Source organism: Cygnus olor, chromosome 21 (assembly GCF_009769625.2).
Source record: "Cygnus olor isolate bCygOlo1 chromosome 21, bCygOlo1.pri.v2, whole genome shotgun sequence".
Taxonomy (NCBI): domain Eukaryota; kingdom Metazoa; phylum Chordata; class Aves; order Anseriformes; family Anatidae; genus Cygnus; species Cygnus olor.
The window spans coordinates 2,719,811-2,738,044 of record NC_049189.1 but is presented as its reverse complement, the minus strand read 5'-3'; the positions used below and the strand labels follow the sequence as shown (position 1 = coordinate 2,738,044).

At 53.7% G+C, this 18,234-nt stretch overlaps 1 protein-coding gene across 1 annotated transcript; it reads left to right on the top strand.

The window, feature by feature from the left end:
• Positions 1–477: 477 nt before the first annotated feature.
• Positions 478–5,959, top strand: TMEM88B (transmembrane protein 88B). The gene is made up of 2 exons (XM_040533684.1): positions 478–1,648; positions 4,706–5,959. The coding sequence occupies exons 1-2, from the start codon at positions 1,379–1,381 to the stop codon at positions 4,973–4,975; spliced, it is 540 nt and encodes a 179-aa protein (XP_040389618.1). The 5' UTR covers positions 478–1,378; the 3' UTR covers positions 4,976–5,959.
• The last annotated feature ends 12,275 nt before the right edge of the window (positions 5,960–18,234 follow it).

Sequence of the window (18,234 nt, the reverse complement as noted above, 5' to 3'; positions counted from 1 at the left end):
CAATTCTTAAAAGCATTTGATGAGGGGAAGCTAACACTTGTCTGCATCATAAAACCACTTTATACTTAGCATGTGAACAGTTTCACAATCTTTTACCGAGGCAGAATTTCTCTAAGTAGCCCCAAATGAAAAACAGGACTCCTGGATTCCTGCCCCGTGCTGTGGATAAGCTGTGCCTTCTGGTAAGACCTATGAACCTTGGTTTCCTCCTGGAAGAAAGTTTTCTTCCTCCTGCAGCGCTGTGGTCGTGCCTAGGTGAATGTACCTAAAAGGCTCTGTAAATGGGGAGCTATCAATGCCCTTCTTAACTAATATTGATCAAATGAGGCAGGTAGAATAATCGATCATTGTGCCTTCAGCACAAGAATATACCAGTGTGTTCTGCAGACAATAGCAGTGGTGACTGCAGACAACAGAAGATTTGAGCTGTGCATTCATTATCATCAGTTAGTGTAAGACTTTAGAAAGAAAGCATAGAGAACAAATCACAGGCAGAATGATTTCAATGCCAAAAGGGCCATCTTGCCCTGGCAATGCACGGTTTGAGTGTGGTTCCTGGGTGCTGCGTGCTAAATCACTCGCGAGACAGCTGGAAGCGATTGGCTGGCACAGAGCAGCTCCAGCAGCCACGCTGTAAACAGAGCAGCGCTGCGAAGCTCCGAGCCGCCTCAGAGGAAGACACTGCTCGCATCTGAGCGCCTGTGACAACGGGTAGCTGAGAGCACTGAAACAACACGCTGCTCCATCTTTGCTTCCAGCTCCACACACTGGGCGAGGACTCCAGCGAGGCGGCGGGGAGAACGGCTCCTGCTCGTTACCGTCCCCGGTCGCTTCATTTGGATGAGAGTTTTACAGGAATATTTGAGTGGGTACGGGGTGAGGAGCATGGGAAGGTGATTTGAAGTCAAGGACCTGCCTGAAGGTGCCGAAGCCTGATATTCCTCGCAAACAACCGTGCTCGAAGTTGGAGGAGGAAGCTGAAGGTAGGTGCTTTCTGGGACTGAGCAGCCTATCGAAGCTGAGAGCAACTGCTGGGGACCTCTTGGGATCGCACTCCCAGGAAGAACACCAGAAAAACAGGAGTGCTGTGGATTCAAAGCCTCAGCTGCTGCCAAACTTCCAGCAGACGCATCTTTGAAACAGAAGTCAGGACTGGCAAACAACCCGAAAGGAAAAACTTGCATTGGCCAGGTCCTGGGAGAGCAGGTGGCCAAAAAGCCATCCCTTCCTTGCTCTGTTATGTTCTCTGGCTAAGTGTTCTTCTCCATGTGTGGGAGAGGTAGGAAAAGCCTCAGCAAATTACTTCCCAAGTCTGTGGCCAAAAGCAAATAAACCATTTTGGAAAAGTGTGTGGATTGATCAGCAACCTTCCTGGAGAATGTCTGACCAGGAGACCGAGGACTTTGGAGCAGAAAGCCTCTTAGACAAGTCTAAGATGATTCCCAGCCTCCCACCGTATGACATGGATGACCAGCTCCTCCCCAGGGAGCCACGGAGCACCTGGTGCTGCTGGGCATGGGCCCTGGCGATAGTCACCATGAACTTCCTAGTCTTCTTCATCAATCTTCTCCTGCTGCTTGTCATCTTCACAGTTGTCTTGCTCCCCACCATTGTGGTGGTTTACTTTGGCTTCCAATGCCACTCTCGGGTAAGTAAGCCTCGTTCCCTTTGGCTGCTAACAGCCACCCCTAAGGCAGGACGACCCACGAGGGTTTTATTTTAGCCTGTGGGGAAGCAGTGGCTTTAAAACCAAGGCTACAGTCCCCATGTTTTGGCTCAGTTTTTATGTGGGGAGGAGTGTACAGACTTTCATGAGGCTGGTATGTGTATAGATTGAGCTGGGAAGAATCGGTTTATGGGGGTTCACACAGACCTGCAGGCTCCTGGCTGTGCAGGGGAGCTTGCTCTCCTGCCTGGTGCCCATGACGCAGCCACCATCAGGGCTGGCACATTTGTATAGGATAGTACAGGCTTTGTGGTTTCTGGGCTGCCTTCAAGCAGCTGGCTGGCACCCGTGCTTTCAGTGTCAGTGGGCTAGCACAGAAAGGCTCTTGTGGCAGAGATGGGGAGGACACTGACATGAGCTGCCTGTGACTGCCTGGGTCCTTGGGGGCAGAGGCAGCATGGGACCCCTGGGTCCTGATCCTGTGCCCTGCTCTTAGTGCAGTTGTTTGTGTAAAGTGATCCCAGACCAAGAACCCCAGCGTTTCACAAGCCTGCACGAGATAAGAGTATTGTGGTGTAGATGTTTTACAGCAGAAGTAAAGTTTGACCCATCTGAAAGCTAGCAGGAATTAGCTTGATTTTATTTTTTTTACCTCTCCCTTATTCAGTATAGGGGGAAATGGAAGCTTGATTGGGTAAAAGAACTCTGTTAGGGTTTGCTACTTTCCATTTAAGTAAGCTCTCTGCAGTGACTGTCCTGTTTGATCTGCCTAACAATTGTAGCACTAATAACGTCTAGCTGAATCTATAACCCCCTCCGAAGCCAGCCTCATGTTCAGGTGTTCCTGCAGCTCCTCACTTACCCCAGCCTTTGTGTTTCCTTGCTTGGTAAGGGCTCCAGCTGTGGCTGCTCCACGTGTCTGCTGCCCTCTGAATTTCATTATTCCAAGAATACTTATGAATTTCCTCTTCTTAGTATATTTCCATAAATATGTTTGGAATCCTTTCACTAAGTGGATGCAAAGAAGCAGTTTTCCTGTTTTCCTCACTGGCAGTCACTGCTAGGCCAGCTCGGTCTGATTTCTCTTGCTGATTACCCAGTGTTAGAAGCACTCGCTTACTTCCTGCCTTGGGGAGGAGAAAAAAAAACAAACAACAAAGTACCTTCTTCCAAGAGGGAGAATGGGATTAAAGGGTAAGATGCTCTTGGCCTCCCCATTCCATGGAATCTGAACTAAAGGGAAGGTATAAAACCTCAAACTGATGTATTTAGCTGAGAAATACTGAAGGGAGAAAGCTCTCCCCTTCCCTTTAATAAAAATCTGTGCATCCCATCTAATCAGCCAACTGCTCGGGACCTCTGAGCAGATCCTGGCGTGGGTGGTAATGTTTTTCAGCATATGGATCCCTTCCTGCAATGAGGGCACTGCGTTGTATTCTTCAGCTGACGTCCAAGAACACGAGCTGTCAGCCCACTGCTCCCCCATCTCAGCTCCCTGGCAGAGGGACTGGGCTTTGCTGCTTTCTGATGTCTCTGCTGGTCTGAGAGGTTTGGCTTTTGGTTTTTATAGCCCTGAAATAACAACGGCTCTGAGCTGCTGTTATGGAAAAGCCTTTCCTCATCCTGCAGACTAACAAAGAGGGAGACATCTGTCATGGTAATTCCTCTGTCGAGCAGGGCAGACAAGTGCCGCTGCTGCTAGTTGGAGTGAAACATGATTCATAGAGAAATCCCGTACCTCTGGGCCAGGCAATTCCCACTGTAGCTCTGACACCTGAAAAACATTCCTGTAGGATGCAAGCATGTGATCCCAACAGGGCAATGTGGGAGGCTCTGCAGGGCCTGCGGGCAGGAAAAGTAGTTCAGAGAGGTCCTGATCTCTCCCACCTTTCCCGTGACCTGAGCTGGTTCTTCAAAGTCCTAAATGTGAACTTCAGATTGGACCCAGAATGGGAAAGAGCATGAGGACTGCCTCACAGAGATAGCCCTCCCAGCTCTGCCCACCCTCACCTTGGAAGACCCCGAGCTTTCCTTTCTGCACACAGTGTTCTCCTTGATGGCTTTGGGTGTTGAGGAGAGGCAAAAAGCTTTTGAGTACAGCAGAGTACATCAGATGTGAAAGCAACTGTGCTGCTGTTAGCTGCGAGGGGTCTTTTAATGCATACTTGTCTTTTAAGGCGAGGTAAAGCAGGAGTACTGCAGGATGGCGCGACGAGGGCTGCCCTTTGTCTCTGGGCTGCTGCCGTTCTGTGCCTTCCTTGTAGCTGGAGGCTGATTTCTGCACTGCAGAGCCATTAGATGGATTTTTTTTTGAGTGTGATTGTATTTCTTGTACTGCTGAAAGAATATAGGGAAAAAGAAAAAAAAGGAAAGGAGACTGGAGGAGGTGGGGGTAGCCCAGGGCAGTTGTTAATCCAGAACATGCGAGTGGCTTGACTTGGTGCTCCTGCTGCCAGGATGGAAGCGGGGCTTTGAACCCATCAGCCAGGAGCAGCTTCTGTGCAGGGTGCTCTGCAGCAGCACGGGGTGGTCAGGGCCTCCTGGCAGGTCTGGGAGATGCTGGGAGGCTGAAATGAGTACGCTGTGCCCGAAAACAGAGCACAAAGCGGCCTTGGAAGCCTGGGGGGTGGGCTGTGGAGTGACCCATCTGTCTGCAGAATCGAACGTTTCTGCTGCATTTTATTTACTTTGTTATAACTGCCAGCATGCTGTGCCACCCACGGCAGTGTAGCTGCAGGAGGCCTCTTTATTTGGTTTGCAGCTATCAGATGCTAAGCTGTGCTATTAGGGATAACTTAATAAAGATTAACGCTTCCTGCTTGAGGATCGGTGTGCGGTGCTCTTCTCTCACAGAGCTGCTGGAGTAATTGAAAGCCTGACTAAGTGTTGTCAGTCACGGCGTAGCCTGGGGATTGCTGAGCTCAGCTTGCAGCGGGAAGAGGCCTGGCTCGCTGGGAAAGCACTAAAACCCAGGGGTACTTTGGTCACTGCTCCTGTCCACCGTGAGATCTGTGATGAACTTTCTCGCTCTTCCTGCAGGTGCTGCACTCCACGGCCCGCTACTGCAAAACCGTCCTGGACGACAACAGCTCTTCTGCCCTCATCATCCTGGGCTTCGTCATCATGTCGCCTCTCATCGTGGTGGCCATGGCCACCTACTGCAGCCTGGCGAGGCGCCTCCGCCTCTTCATGTGCTTCCAGCCCTGGAGCAGGGCTGTGTACAAGGGGGTGAAATGGCGCTGGTACGAGGAGGGAGGCCTGTGTGGCTGTGCCAGGGGCTGGAACACCCAAGTCAAGGCCTGGGTATGAGTCTGCAGCACCTGAGTCCCACCCAGCTCGCCCTTCTCCCTTCCCCGTCCCTCCCCACCACCTCCCACATCACCCCCAGGCCTCTGCAGAGCGGTGCCCAGCTGTGAGAGGAAGGGAGAGGCGGTCACAAGCTGGCTCCTATGGCTTCGTCTGTAACCAGGTGTAGGATGCTGTGAGGGAGAGACAGGCAATGCAAGCCCTTGATGTTAAAGCTGATATTCAGAAGAATGGGGACTCTGGCCAGCGCCTGTTGTGCTCAGAGCAGCTCAGTGTCCAGCCTTGGCAGCACACTGTGCCTCACACAGGTCCCAGTATCCGTGTATACGCTTAGTGACAGCAGCTGTGGACTCTGTTCCATGCCTCAGAGGTTTCCTTGGGTCCAGCAGCACTGGGGGAAGCATCCAGCCATGTGGAAGTAGCTGTGGTTTCCCCCAGTGCTGGGCTGCCTGTGTTTCAAACCTCTTGTAAGGGGTCTGCAGGTCGCTGCCTCTGTGGTGGCTGGGATCCACAGCTTTCTGACACACCATGAGTTCTTCCCCCGCTTACCTGACCCTCCTTCCCACAATCTGTAGCAGTGCTGTGCTCGTTTTGCTGTGCCTGAGCCAGCTCGCTGGGGTGGCTGCAGATGTTTGTGCTGATCTTTGGGTCTTTCCCCTTTTCCAGCTGCTGACCTGAAGTATGCTTGTCTGGTGGTGGGTACTAACCTGCAAACAGCTCCTTGCCCTTTGTCGTGGTCAGGTTGTTTTGTTCAGGTCAGTGTTAGGGCTCCTGGCAGGATGAGCTGGAGACCCCCAGTGACTACAGGGGGTCTTCCACCCCCAGGTGTGCTGTGATGCTCTCCTCAAACCGTGGTGGGTCTCCGGTTCAGTCAGCGGGGCCGCGTGCTGCTGACCACTGCAAGCTGTCCCCTCTCCCCGCTGCTGTTCCTCTGCCTGCCAGCTCTTGCCAGCGCTATGTGTGAATAAAGATCATGCCAAATCTCCACCGAGGGAGTTTCTGTTCTGTCTCAAAACTGTCTCGAAGCACTGTCTCGAAGGCTGCACCAGGACTGGGTGCCTGGGGCCTGTTGTAGCAGGCAGGGCCAACAGGAGCACCAGTGTAAATCAACACATAACTTCTGTATTTGTTTCTGAGGATTGATTTTTTTTTTTTTTAACTTTTTGTAAAGTGCAGAACTTTAGCTCTGTCCTCAATTAGTCAATTGCACAACTTTGTGATGGTAACAGTCTGAGCTCTGAATCCACAGGAACCTGTGTGCTGTGAATAGCCGGGCGGCAGTGCTATGGGGCTGCTTTGCTGGCTCGGCCCATTCAGCTGAGTCATTCTGCCAGCTTTCATTGCCACTTACCCCCTCCTGAGAGCTGCAGCAAGCCAGAGTCTCAACAAACCACCTCCACAATGCTCCAGGTGTGACAGGTTGGATATAGTTTCATTAACAGTTCAAGTTGTTGTGTAATACTGCTGTGTACTGAGGAGCCAACAAGGACGTTCCAGCCCAGCACGAGTGGTCAGAGGAATGCAGAGTTGGCATTCTCCTGCTTTTCCCATTGCTTTAGGACTTTGCATGGTGGGAGTGCTGACTAAACTGCTTCATTCATGTGTTTTTGTCAACCTCATCTGGAGCTGGAGTCACATCTCGGTAGCACAGCAGGCCTCGTAAGGCGAGCTGTACCTTGAGGGTGTCCTGCCACGGGCAGACAGCATGGAGATGTGCTGTAAGCAGTGCAGAAGCTCTGATGTGAGACAGGATTGACCCTAAATGCCCTGCTGGGAGTACAGAGACGCCCTTGATGCCCTCTGCCTTGGGGCAGCTGTGCCAGCAGGGGACTGCGCCCGCAGATGCCAGGGGGAAGCTGCTGCACACCAGGGGCTTTGTTCTGGGAGCACCCGGCCAGCGTGAGCTCAGAGCACAGCTCTGCCTGGCACCCTGCTGAAGGACAGTGGGGTTTTCCCATTTTTTCCCCACTGCTGCTCTGATAAGAGGCTACACAGTTCTTAAACCAGGCATTGCGCTCTCCTGCCCTGACTTGCAGCGTGGTGCTTAAGCCATTCGCTGTGCTTCGGCCAGCCTCTCCTCTTAGATGTAAGCATCAGCTTGAGAGCTCTTCCTCCTCGCCTGTGAGTGTGACCCAGCCACGCTGGCAGGACATAAAGAGCCCTTCAAGGCTAAGAAACCTGCCCAGAACGGCGTGCTGGAAACGTTAGAAATGAACCAACGTTTGCAGGAGTATTTCATTTCTGCAGCGTGAATCCCCAGGATAAAAAATCGCCCAGAAAAAGCTGAAAGTGCAGCAGGTGTCAAGCAGTTAATTTACCTTGAGCCAAAGCTGGGTATCTTCTGAGTATGAATCACCTGGGACAGCTGCTTTGTGCCAGATTTATGGAAGGTGCGACAGAACTGCGAGCTCTCCTGCAAAGGTGGAGAGCAGGAAATAGGGGAAAAGTGGGGGAAAACACTGATAACCCAATCCTGGCTGAAACAGGGGGAATATATCAGAGATGCTGCCGTGTTTCACCTGGTGATAGAAAACACAGTTCAGATGTGCTCCTCGCTGCCTTCGTCATCATCAGAGGAGCTCTTGTAGAGGTGGGCAGGGGAAGGAGAACAGCAACTGGGCTCCAGGAGCCCACCCATGCTGCAACAAAGCTTGTGTCTGCGGGGCTTCAGGGTTCAAATTCCTGCTTGTGACACAAGGGGAAGCTCAGCAATGCTGAGGCTGCTGAAACATCCTGTCTAGGGGGAATCTTTGACTTGGATCCCCCTCCTGGATGTGCTTGGACGGGATCCTGAGCCCCTGCTGTTGTTGCAATGAGTGGTTCATTTTTAGGGGAGGCGCTTGTGGAGTGCAATGGGGGAAGCAGGAAAACTGCAAAATCACAGCTTGATAGCTAACAGAGGGGATGGAAAGTTTTTTAAAAAAATAGAAACCATTGTAGTAAGTGGTCTCGTTCTTCACAAACACGTAATGACACCCCAAAGGGTGTTCGCTGGCTGCTGCCGTCAGCTTTCTGTTCTGGGTTACTGGCAGGGTAAGTACCGAGGGACAGCAGAGGAGGGAAATCCTCATTCATAGAAGCTTCCTCCTGGCCGGGAGGTGCTGCTCCAGCTCGGTGGTGCTGAGCAGGTCCCCTCACCTCTCTGCTCCCATGTTCTGGGCCTCAGCATCGCTGTGTGTGAATGTTTATGGAAGCCTTATGTGCAGGGTGCATATGGATTTAATGTGACAAGTGAATGCTAACAGGTTTCCACAAGCGGCAGGAGGAAGAGCTTGTCTCACCCCACACAGGTCCTTAATTCCCATTTTGGACCTCCTCTGTACAGAGTGTAAGAGCCAGGGATGAATAAGCCTCAGGCACTCCTGAAATAAAGAACAAATTCCTCTCGTGCAAGCACGCGTCTGGCCCAGCACCACAGAAATCATCGGAGATGCTCCGGATTTGGGTAAAGGAGAACAGACTTCAGCTCAAAGGAATGCCGAGCTCATGCAGATTGCAGGGAAACGTAGGCCGGTGGGAAGCAGGGGTGAAGGAATGGCTCCTGAATTTGCCGGCTGAGGCCGGCCAAGAGGTAACCTGGCTGAGGTGCTGAAGCCAGAGGGCTCCTGGTCCCCTGATGCCTTCAGTTCCTGGAGCCCTCAGCTGGGGGCAGTGCAAGTACAAACCGCTCGTCCAGCCGGAGGGACAGCAGGACAATCAGGACTGAAACCAGAGGACTTTTTCGGACAGGGGTGATGTGGTGTTGGGTGGGAGGAGGCCGTGCCAGGGCTGCTCAGGGAGAGCCTGGGGGTGAGCACACTCCGGGCTGTGGTCGCAGAGGGAAGGGGCTGGGGCTCTGCCTTTCCTCTTGGTGGTTCCTCAGCCACCCAGAGCATCCAAGGGAAGCGAATCCCATGGGAATGGCCAGCACTGGCCCCCGGAGGAGCTCAGCAGCTTCCTAACAGAGTTCCTGGTCCCTTGCCACGAGCCCTTAGCCGCTGCTCTCAGCATCGTCTCCGGCGGATGCGTGCTCCAAGTGCTTCGTTTTTGCTGCGTGACTCCGTAGGCTAACTTGGCAGGGCCTGCGTGGTAACAGGACTCCGCTGACACATGTGCTGGACAGCTTCATCTGCGCTCCCTCTGTTTGCATTGCTAACTGCTCAGTGGTAACCCGAGCGTCTTCGGGGAGACGGCCATTGTCCTCCCACACCACCCTCTCTCACCGAGCTAACCGCTCACCGGCGATCGTTTCCAGCTCTGATCGTTTCCAGCTCTGCTGGGAGACGTGGTTAGAATGACTGGGAACGATTAAAGCACAAATAACTGGCGGGGGCCTGCCGAGGGCTCCTGCACCCCGCGAGCTGATCCCACTGGTGCCGGCGATGCAGCGTGGGGCAGCCCTGTCCTGAGCAGTCCCCTGGGGCTCCGTGGGAGCTGCTGTGCAGGTGAGAGGGCTGAGGGCAAGCAGAAAAGCAGCAATTTAACACAGGTGCCCTGATACTGGTGTCCCCCACCACCAAACCAGTCCCTCGCAGTGACAACAGCCACCCCGGGAGGCTGCAAGCGGCAGGAGGGAGCAGGGAAGCTGCGTGTGTTTGATGTTGTGTTGCTGCTGGGCACGCACAGTGCCGCTAAAATACAAGCACTGCTCCGAGGCCATCTGGCAGGCACGCATTGCCAAAGGGCTCTTTGTGTAAGAGCTGTGGAAGAATAGGGAAATAAATAAATTATATAGCTCCCAAAATCAATAGTAACGTGGGACGGCTGGGAGGGTTGATGTGGCAGGTGCTGCAGGCTGCTTCCCAGCCCTCTTTGAGGCTGAGAGACTGCAATTTAGAAAAACCTTATCAATCACCACCATCCTTCTCTGCTCAGAGGTCTGCATGGAAAAAATAAATAATAAGCAGAGAAAAGCAGCTGTGTAAGGGCCAGAAAGCGAGATCTCACTTCACAGCTGGCAGACCTGGCAAAGGGAAGTACCTGGGCATCACCACCACAATATTTCTGAAAAGCAAAGCGTTGCTTTGGGGAATCAGTGCCAGCCAATATTGCCCCAAATACCTTGGCTGCTTCCCTCTTGAGGAATCGTGTTAACAGCCCAGCTCCCAAAGTCTAGCCAAGCTGGGGGGCAAGGGGATTATGCACAGACCATGACAAACCCAGAGCACGCGGGACAGCTGGGTAAGGTCAGCGTCTTTATTCCCTTCTGCCCACCCGCTTTGTCCTTCCTCCAGCTCGGACACAACGCGAGCTTGTTCTGCAGTTCTCCAGGCAGCGCCAGTGGGAAGCTTTGGGACAGGGTTCTGCAGGATACACCCAGCTGGAGCAGCCTGTAGATAATTTTGTTTTGCCAAACCGGGGCTGCAGGGAGGGCACAGGGGCTTAACGGTGCTTTATGTCCAGACCGAGAGCCCACGGAGTCATCGAACAGGTGGAAGAGGCACTGCGCACGCTGCCTGGTTTCGGTCCAAGCTCAGCATCACAATCCCAACCACGCATCTGGGCTCTGACCCTAAAATGTTTGCTCAGGATGTTCCCCGTGTTCAGCAGGACTGAGAGCAACCGAGGGGAGCTCTGACCCTCGAAGAGCATCCTGGCTTGGAGCTGCTTCGCCAGCAGGCAGGTATTTCGGGAGCTGTATGGAGTGCCCAGGCAGGCAGCACACATTTCACAGCGGTGCTGGCTCTGTACGTCTGTGGCAGTGGAGATGTGGTGCTGAGCAGCGTGGTTATTCCTCCTGCACACCTGAAAGAACGGCTCTGCTCCAGCTCTTCAGCAGCAGGGTTAATAGACCAATAAAACGCTAAAATTACTCTTTTGTCATCGCTTTTTTATCTGCGTGGCACCACGCAGGAGGCTGCCGAGGTACGTTAGAGCCTTTGGGGAGTGTTGCAATCCCAACAACATGTTCCCGGCTGCTCTGCTGGCTGCGCAGGCTGGCAGCCGGGGGGGGTTATTAGTGCCAAGTGACAGGCACAGCTTCCCCACCCGCACCTCCTCGGCTCTCTCCTGGGGCTGTAAAGGCGTGGGAACCTGCCCAGGGACAGGGCTTGGAGATAACAGGGAAATTACAAGGAGACAGAGCTGGCCCAGCTTGAGAGCTGGCTCCGAGTCCCACATCTGCAAAAGAAAACACGGGAACTGGGTTGACTGCAGCGGGTGTCCCTGTGCGAGCCGTCGGGGCTGGGAGGGGATGTTCAGAGCTGCCCAGCAAAGCCCTGAGGACACGAGGCTGTGAGCAGGATGCTCCGAAGGCTGTTGGGGATGCCCCAAGGGCACAGGCTGGCAGGGATCCCTCTTTGATACCGTGAAAAGTGGCTTTTTGTGGCAGGAATTTTGGGAGGGAGAAGGGGAAACAGGGCTGTCCTTTTCCTTTCCTTTCCTATACTTGCCAGGCCCTGGAGCCTGGGGCTTTGACCAGCTCTGCTGGCACGAATTATCTCAGAGGGGAACTGAGAAGCCACGCTCAGCCCGTGTAGGTGCTGGGGATTGCTTTGACATCCTGTTTCTGGGTCTATTTTACGAGACAGGACATCTCAGCATGAAGCACTCTGCTCTGCTGGCACAGCAGTGGGCTCAGCCCCGTAAAGTTCGAGCAAACCATGCCGGGAAGCAGTGCTGCCTCGAGCCAGGAGCCCGCGGCGTGCTTCGCCCCCTGAGACCGGGTGGGCAGCCCTCCGAGCTCCACAGCAGACAGGATGTGCAGGGCTGGACCTGGTTCTCAATGGTTTGCGCAAAACACGGGGAGAGATAAGAAACAAATGAAAAAAAAAATAATAAAAAATAAAAAGCAGGCTTGGATGCAGGAAAAGGTAGTGCTGTCGTGCTGTCTGGTTCACAGCTCTGCCTTCAGCAGCCGCCAGTTTCGGCTGTGCCTGCCTTCATTGTTTCCCAAGCACGCGGTAGAGAGCTAAGGAAACCAAGCCCTAGCCCCCAACCAGACGATCAAGAATAAAAATAGCAGCCAGGGGAGCAGACTTCCTCCCAGACACAAACCTCTTGCTGCTGAAAGCCATGATAGCTGCTTTGTTCCTGCCGAGTCCTCCCGACCCCTCCAGCAGCCTCCGCTCACGCATCCTTGGCTGTCTCGGCACCCGTCGGGATGTGGGGCTGGGATGTCCTCTGCATTTTGGGCATAGCTGCTGAGCCAGGTACAGGAATGTGTTTGCACCTGCAGGTGAGGAGATAGATAGAGGGAGAGATATTCCCGCAACATAACTCACTCTTGTGGGAATGTTTTTGATAGGACCCTTCTCTTTATCAGTACAAATCCAGTGCCTGGCCTGCCGCAATATTTTTTTGCACGTGTGAGGAGCAAAAGATACTGAGGGGGTTGCATCATGCAGGGACGTTTGGTGATTGAAAACTTTGTTACTGTGTTCTGGGGGGAAGATTTCCCTAAATACGTTTGTCTGGGTTTTATTTTTTACCTGAAGGATGAGCCTTGATGGTTTCCCTTTTGCCAGCCAGCACATGCAAGCTCATACCAGGAGCTGGCTGGATGCGCGCCAGGCGTTACCCAAGCACCGTGTGTCTGGGCCTGCTTGGAGCACAGCACCATCGGGGTGAAGGTGCTGAGCTGGCTCGCCCTGTCACAGCACCACGCTGCCCCAGCTCAGTGCTTCCTTCACGGCGCTGCGTGACCTTGGAAAACAGACGTGGGATGGGAGGTTTTCTTGCAGGCACCCTGATTTGCTCTCTAAGTTCAAATCACATACGGGGAGTGCAATGAGGCTAGCAGAGACACAGGTTTTCTCTGCCTGGAGCCACCAGAACCACATGTCTTTTGAGCAGGAGATGTGTCTGGCTGTGGGCAGAGGACCCTAACTGTGCCTCACTGTCACGGACACCAAAGCAGATGTCCCTGCGTCCCCCTCCTGGTCTCTTCCTCTGTTACAGCCTCTGCCTCCTTTGCTACCTCATCTCCACCCAGCCTCTCCCTCAGCCCTTTTCCTCTGACTTTCTGCTCTCTCGCCCCTTTTCCTACACTCAGCTTTCACCTTTAATGGCCTTTTGGCGTCTATTTCTGCTGTGCTGATCTTGGCCCTATGGTAGCTTCCAGTCCCTCCACGCAGAGACCTCTATTTTCAGCCATCCCGGATCCCTTTCCGCGGCTTTCCTGTCCATCCACAAAAGCTGCGTCTGCTGCCACTGAGAAGTAAACAGAGCCCTTCCACTCACGGCACTCAAAGGAAGGAGTGTTGGCTGCCTCGTGACCAGACTCCAGATGCTTAGAAGTCTGAAAAGTAATAGCAGCATAGAGAGGAAATCAGTTTGTCAGATTTCTTTGGCCCACGAGAGGTTTTCAGTTCAGGTCAGAGGGAAGGAGCCCATGCAGCCTGCTGCCCTGTTCCTACCAACGCTCCATCTCCTGCAGGAACAGTGAGACGGGCAAAACCTTGCTGCAATTAAAGACTAAGGGTGTGGATAATTCTGTTATTTGGTTTGTTCTCCATAGCTGGGCATGGCCCCGTGCCTGCTTGTCTACCTGGGCCAGCCCATTCCTGCTGGCACTTGGCACGGCGGGTTTCTGCGAGGTTTGCACAGGTACAAGGGGTGGAACACGCCTCAGCAGCTGGTGTCCTCTGATCCTGGGCCTCTTCTGGGGTTTTTGGTGCTGTGCTCCTTGCCTGGTAGCACTCCTGGTAGTGGCGGTTAAAGGAAATCCCTGGGACTAGCAAATGTCCTGCCTTGCTCCAGGACTGAGCAGGAGGATGCAGGGAAGCAGCCAGGCTGAGGCTCACAGGAGAAGTTGTCGTCATTTCCCCGGGCAGCAGCTGCTCAGAGAAGAGGCACTCACTGCCGATGTGGCTGGACGAGGCCGTTCTGCAAACCCCACGAGCACGGCGGAGACAAGCAAAGCTCTCCCCAGAGGCTGGCCAAGCGTTGCTCTGGCACGAGGCACGTCCGTGAGGTCAGTGCTGGCGTTCCTCCCGCTGCCTGCATCGTTCACAGCTGGGAACGAAAATCTTCCTGTTTGGGCTTGAGACCCCTCGTGTGCAGTGCCTCACCACGCGCTACCTACCGCAGGGCACGTCCGTCCTTGTGGCCGTGCTGGCACCGTCCCTAACACAGCCCTGCAGAAGCAGCCAGGACACCTCCCACAGCAGGCATGACGCAGGCCCGGCCTCCAGCTGCCGTGCTCCTTCCTTTTGGAAGCACGAGAAGGTCTTGTCATCACTGCTTACTGACCAAGGAAGAGTCCAGGAATTACTGCACTAAAATTAAATGTCTGGTTTTTGATCCAACCCCCTGGAAAACGTTCGATTCCAGTGAGGGTCGGAGCTGTGATGCATAGGGGTGGAAAGCTTGCATTGTTGCTGGGTTCTCTGGGTCAGGCCATCTAGCAATGGTCACACCTAGTTCTTTTGAGAACTGGGGCTGGAAAATGGCTGTGGAGGTGGTGAGTATTACCTCGCTGCTTTTTTGGCTCGGTGCTGCTGCTGGGAGGAGCAGCTGGAGCCACGAAGTTTCACCCTGTTGGTAGCAGCCAGGGTTTGGGTTCTTGGTGCTTACAGAGCCTGGGGTCTGTGCTGCTGTGGGCTCAGGTGCTCCTCGCCTGCTGCTTCTCTGGGCATTCACTGCCCTTCCCAGGGACGTGCTCCCTTTTTGGGGGGATTTCTAGGAATCTGCTTCAGTGGCATGAGGATAACCTGATTGGAAATCCCACAGGGGACTTCAGTCCCTTCCCTGCCTGAGCAGCGCTTACTCGACTGATTCCTCCTCCCTCACCTTGGGGCGGAGCGAGGTGTGCAAGCACAGATCCAGATCTCAGTGTAAATGTGTTACTTAGTGCTGTTTGGTGCTACTTCACACATCTGGGTAAGGTGTACCTTGTGAGGAAGGTCGGCCCTCAGATAACTTGAGCAGATGGTGAGGTCGAAGAGGAGGTGTGCTCCTTTGGGAAAGCTAAGTGAAGTTAGTGCCCGCCCAGGGAGACTGACGAATAAGCTTATTTTCAAGTAGTTTCGTGTGGGTCAGATCGTATATTTACTGACTGCTCTGCTGTGAAATATCTGCAGCACTTCTCTAGTTCCCTCTGTCCTGTGCCCCAGTTTCAAGTCATGGGAGACATCCAGTGTTACCTGGTGGTACGGCTTTGGGTCACTTGCTGTTGAAATCGATGGCATGCAAGATCTGGCTGTGGCTCTAAGGGCTGTGCCCAGAGCTGGGTAATGCCACCAGGGTGAAAAGCTAAGCTAGAAAGCCCCAGAAATGTAAATAAGTCACTGGCGGAGCTGAGCAGCCAGCCTGCAGAGGGAGGTGGGATGCGCTGCGGGACGTGGGGGTGTTCGAGATGCTTCCCTGCTCCCCACCAGCTCTTCAAGAGTTAACGAGGATTTCTGTTAGGCGTTGGAAATATTACGGGATGGAAGGGAGGTGAAAGTGCCAGTTACCATGACTAGTGCTGTGACATCAAGGTTGATGGAATATAGCTCCTTAATGCCACTTGGATCTGTGGAGTAATTAGCACAGGCAAAACACGTCTGAAAGCAATTAGCTTCCCTTCCCATCCCAGAGAAGATGGTGACAGAGCATTGCAGGTAGCTACAACATTGCCTCCAAGCAAGTTTGTTTTCACACTTTCTGGGTCTGTCTCCAGCTGCTAGCACTGGAAATAATTCCCCTGACCTAGATCCCAAAATAAGTCATTTGGTGGCAGGGAGCTGCCCATGCTGATGTGCCAGATGTTCGGAGGGGCTACGCAGTGTGCTGCAGAAACTCTTTGCTAAGAAAGCTCAAAGTGCACCTTCATCTGCCGGGGGTCCTGGCGCCAGCCCCATCCTGCTGCTGCTGCTCTGCTCTGGGAGCCCTGGGGGATACACCGTGGGCCTGAGGAAATTTGGCAATGGATGTGAATGAAGGCAGATCTGGAGTGAGGAAAGAATTGGTCTGAGTAGCTGCTAAGGACCTGTTTCATGATCTTTCCAGGGAACTGCGTGCGATCCGTTCTGCCTCTGCTCCGTCCTGCCAGCAGCAGCGACACAGGGCAGAGGGCTGCAGCCCTGAGGGTGCCTCGGCCATGCTCACCCTTGCACAACCTCCTGCTCCGACCAGCACGAGCCATGTCCTTCCCGCAAACGAGACGTGCCTCTGGGCTTGCGCTTGGGACCAGCCTTCTCAGAACTGAGGCAGGGAGGCATCCGGCATGGAGGAGGACTCCCATGGGACAGTCTGTGAGCGGGCAGAGCTCCAGCCCCGCAGGGCCCTCCAGGAACCTCGGGCAGCTCCGCTCTTGCTGCAGAGGGCTGGTGACTGTACCACACTTCTGTCCAAAACCAGCATAAATAACGGTGCTCGGAGCGAGCCTGAAAGAGCAGGATTATAGGAATAAAGGAAATTGAGGAGGCAGGTGAGTGCCCTGCCTCCAGGGGGTTGTGCAGGGCTGGTGGCTCGTGGAGGGTGCTCCTGGCAGGCCCCTGGTGCACCCCCTGTGCTGACCAGCCCACGGGGAGCCAAAGGAGCAGGGGCCAGGCCTCCATGTGGCTGTGGAGCCCCGGGGGCAGAGCCTGCCTGCTTGCTCAACAAGAGCAGCTTTGGTTAAACATTTGCGGAGAGCAGGAGATCTCCAAGACAGAGTCCAAAGCTGTTTCCATTGGATGAGACTCACATTCACCCCCTCGTCCGCTTTTTCTTGGCTGAGGAAACGAGCTCGTCTCTGCAGAGGGAGCCAGTGCCTCCATGGAAGGGAGGAGAGCAGGGAGGACATCGCTGCCCAACAGCCCCACATGTCTGTGGGGGAATGTTTTTGCTCTTTCATCCATGGGTCAGACATTACGGCACCCAGCTATAGAACAACAGCCTCTTATCCCCAAAATAGACGAGAATTGTTCTGCTTGCTTTGCAGGCATCAAGTCACCTCTTTCTTTACGGGCTGCTGGAATGACAACTATTTCCCTAGCCTGACGTGGGAGGAGTACAAGGCTGGCAGGACTTGTGATGGGAGGACTGCTGTCAGCAGTAGTGCTTCCAGCTGAACCCCCTGTGTCCCTCAGACATGTTTCCTGGACAGCCTTGTTTGCGAAACAGGATTTCCCCCCTAGCCCCCATGTCCTACCTCTTCTTTCCATTGTGAGCAGCAACCTGCTGATGGAGGGAAGCCCTTTTTCCATTTCCCCCCTCACTGCTGCAAGTTTCTTCTCCCCTTTCAATCTTACTTTGGCTCTTGCCATTGCTGAGTTCAAGCTGAATAACTCGAGATGATGTCTGCTAAAGGGCACCCGTGTGTTGACTGACATCAGATCCAGCCAGGCTCCTGTCTGCACTGGGTGGCCCATGGTGGGACTGGTCTCTGGCTATGATGGCAAAAAAATGATGTGGGAAACTCTTGGTTCACCTGACTGGTGATCTGTGTGCAGCACGCCAATTTTTGGCCTACAATTACTCTAAAACTAAGCTTCTCGTGTCTCAGAGGCCGCTGGCATGAGGGTACAAATAAGATGACTGGAAGCCCTGTTTTCTGCCCCCACCAGGAGGGAGCTGCAGTGCTGGGTCTGGAGAGGGTCTAGCTGCCACCTGGGTATTGAGGCTGATGGAAAATTGGCTCCGTGCTCCTCCAAATTCCAGGCAGAGAGCAGGGAGTGCAGCTTGGCCAGCATTCATGCAGCTGTGCGCGAAGCAGGGGCCAGGCCATCCCGATAGGAACTTGCAAGCCACGAACTTCTTCCCTTTCCTGTTGTGACTGGATGCAGCTCTGATGGGTGCTCAGAGACCCGTTCATCAATGTCTTGGCTGGCTTCCACCCGCCTGTCAAGCGAAGAGCCCAGGTTTGGCCAGGAAGACCGGCCAAGAGCACATCTCTTTGTGCAGGTCACTCTGTGCCGCGTCTCCTTCGTGCAGACTGCTCCAGGTTATCCTCCGACAGGTCAAGAGGCCACAGTTGTTGAGGGAGGCTGAGATAAGTCAATGAGAAGTCACGGCTTATCGTGTAGCTGGAAATTCCTCAGGAAGCCAAGGTCTAAGGAGGTTCTCTTCAACTTGGCTTTTCCCAAGTTGTCTGGGCTTTCCTAGCAGGATAAAGACAGGAGGTAAAAGTCAAGCAATAAGGAAAACGATCTACTCCAAAGAATAGTTTTTGGATTAGAAACAGACAGCTGCTTCCATACCTCATCTGCACTGCTTAGAGGTGGCTCCAACTGTCAGAGCTTCTCTGGATCCAGGAATGCAAAGCGAGACCCCGGCCTGGGTCCAGCTGGGAAAAATGCAATAAAAAATGTGTGAGGAAATGAGGCAGGAATCTGAAGTCGTGGAGGATCTCTGCTGGGGTCCCCCAGGTTCCAATT

Excerpts from the sequence above, each read along its gene's own strand:
- TMEM88B (XM_040533684.1), top strand. The coding sequence starts at position 1,379 with ATGTCTGACCAGGAGACCGAGGACTTTGGAGCAGAAAGCCTCTTAGAC. Across the intron at positions 1,649-4,705 it reads GCTTCCAATGCCACTCTCGG|GTGCTGCACTCCACGGCCCG; the intron begins GTAAGTAAGCCT and ends CTCTTCCTGCAG.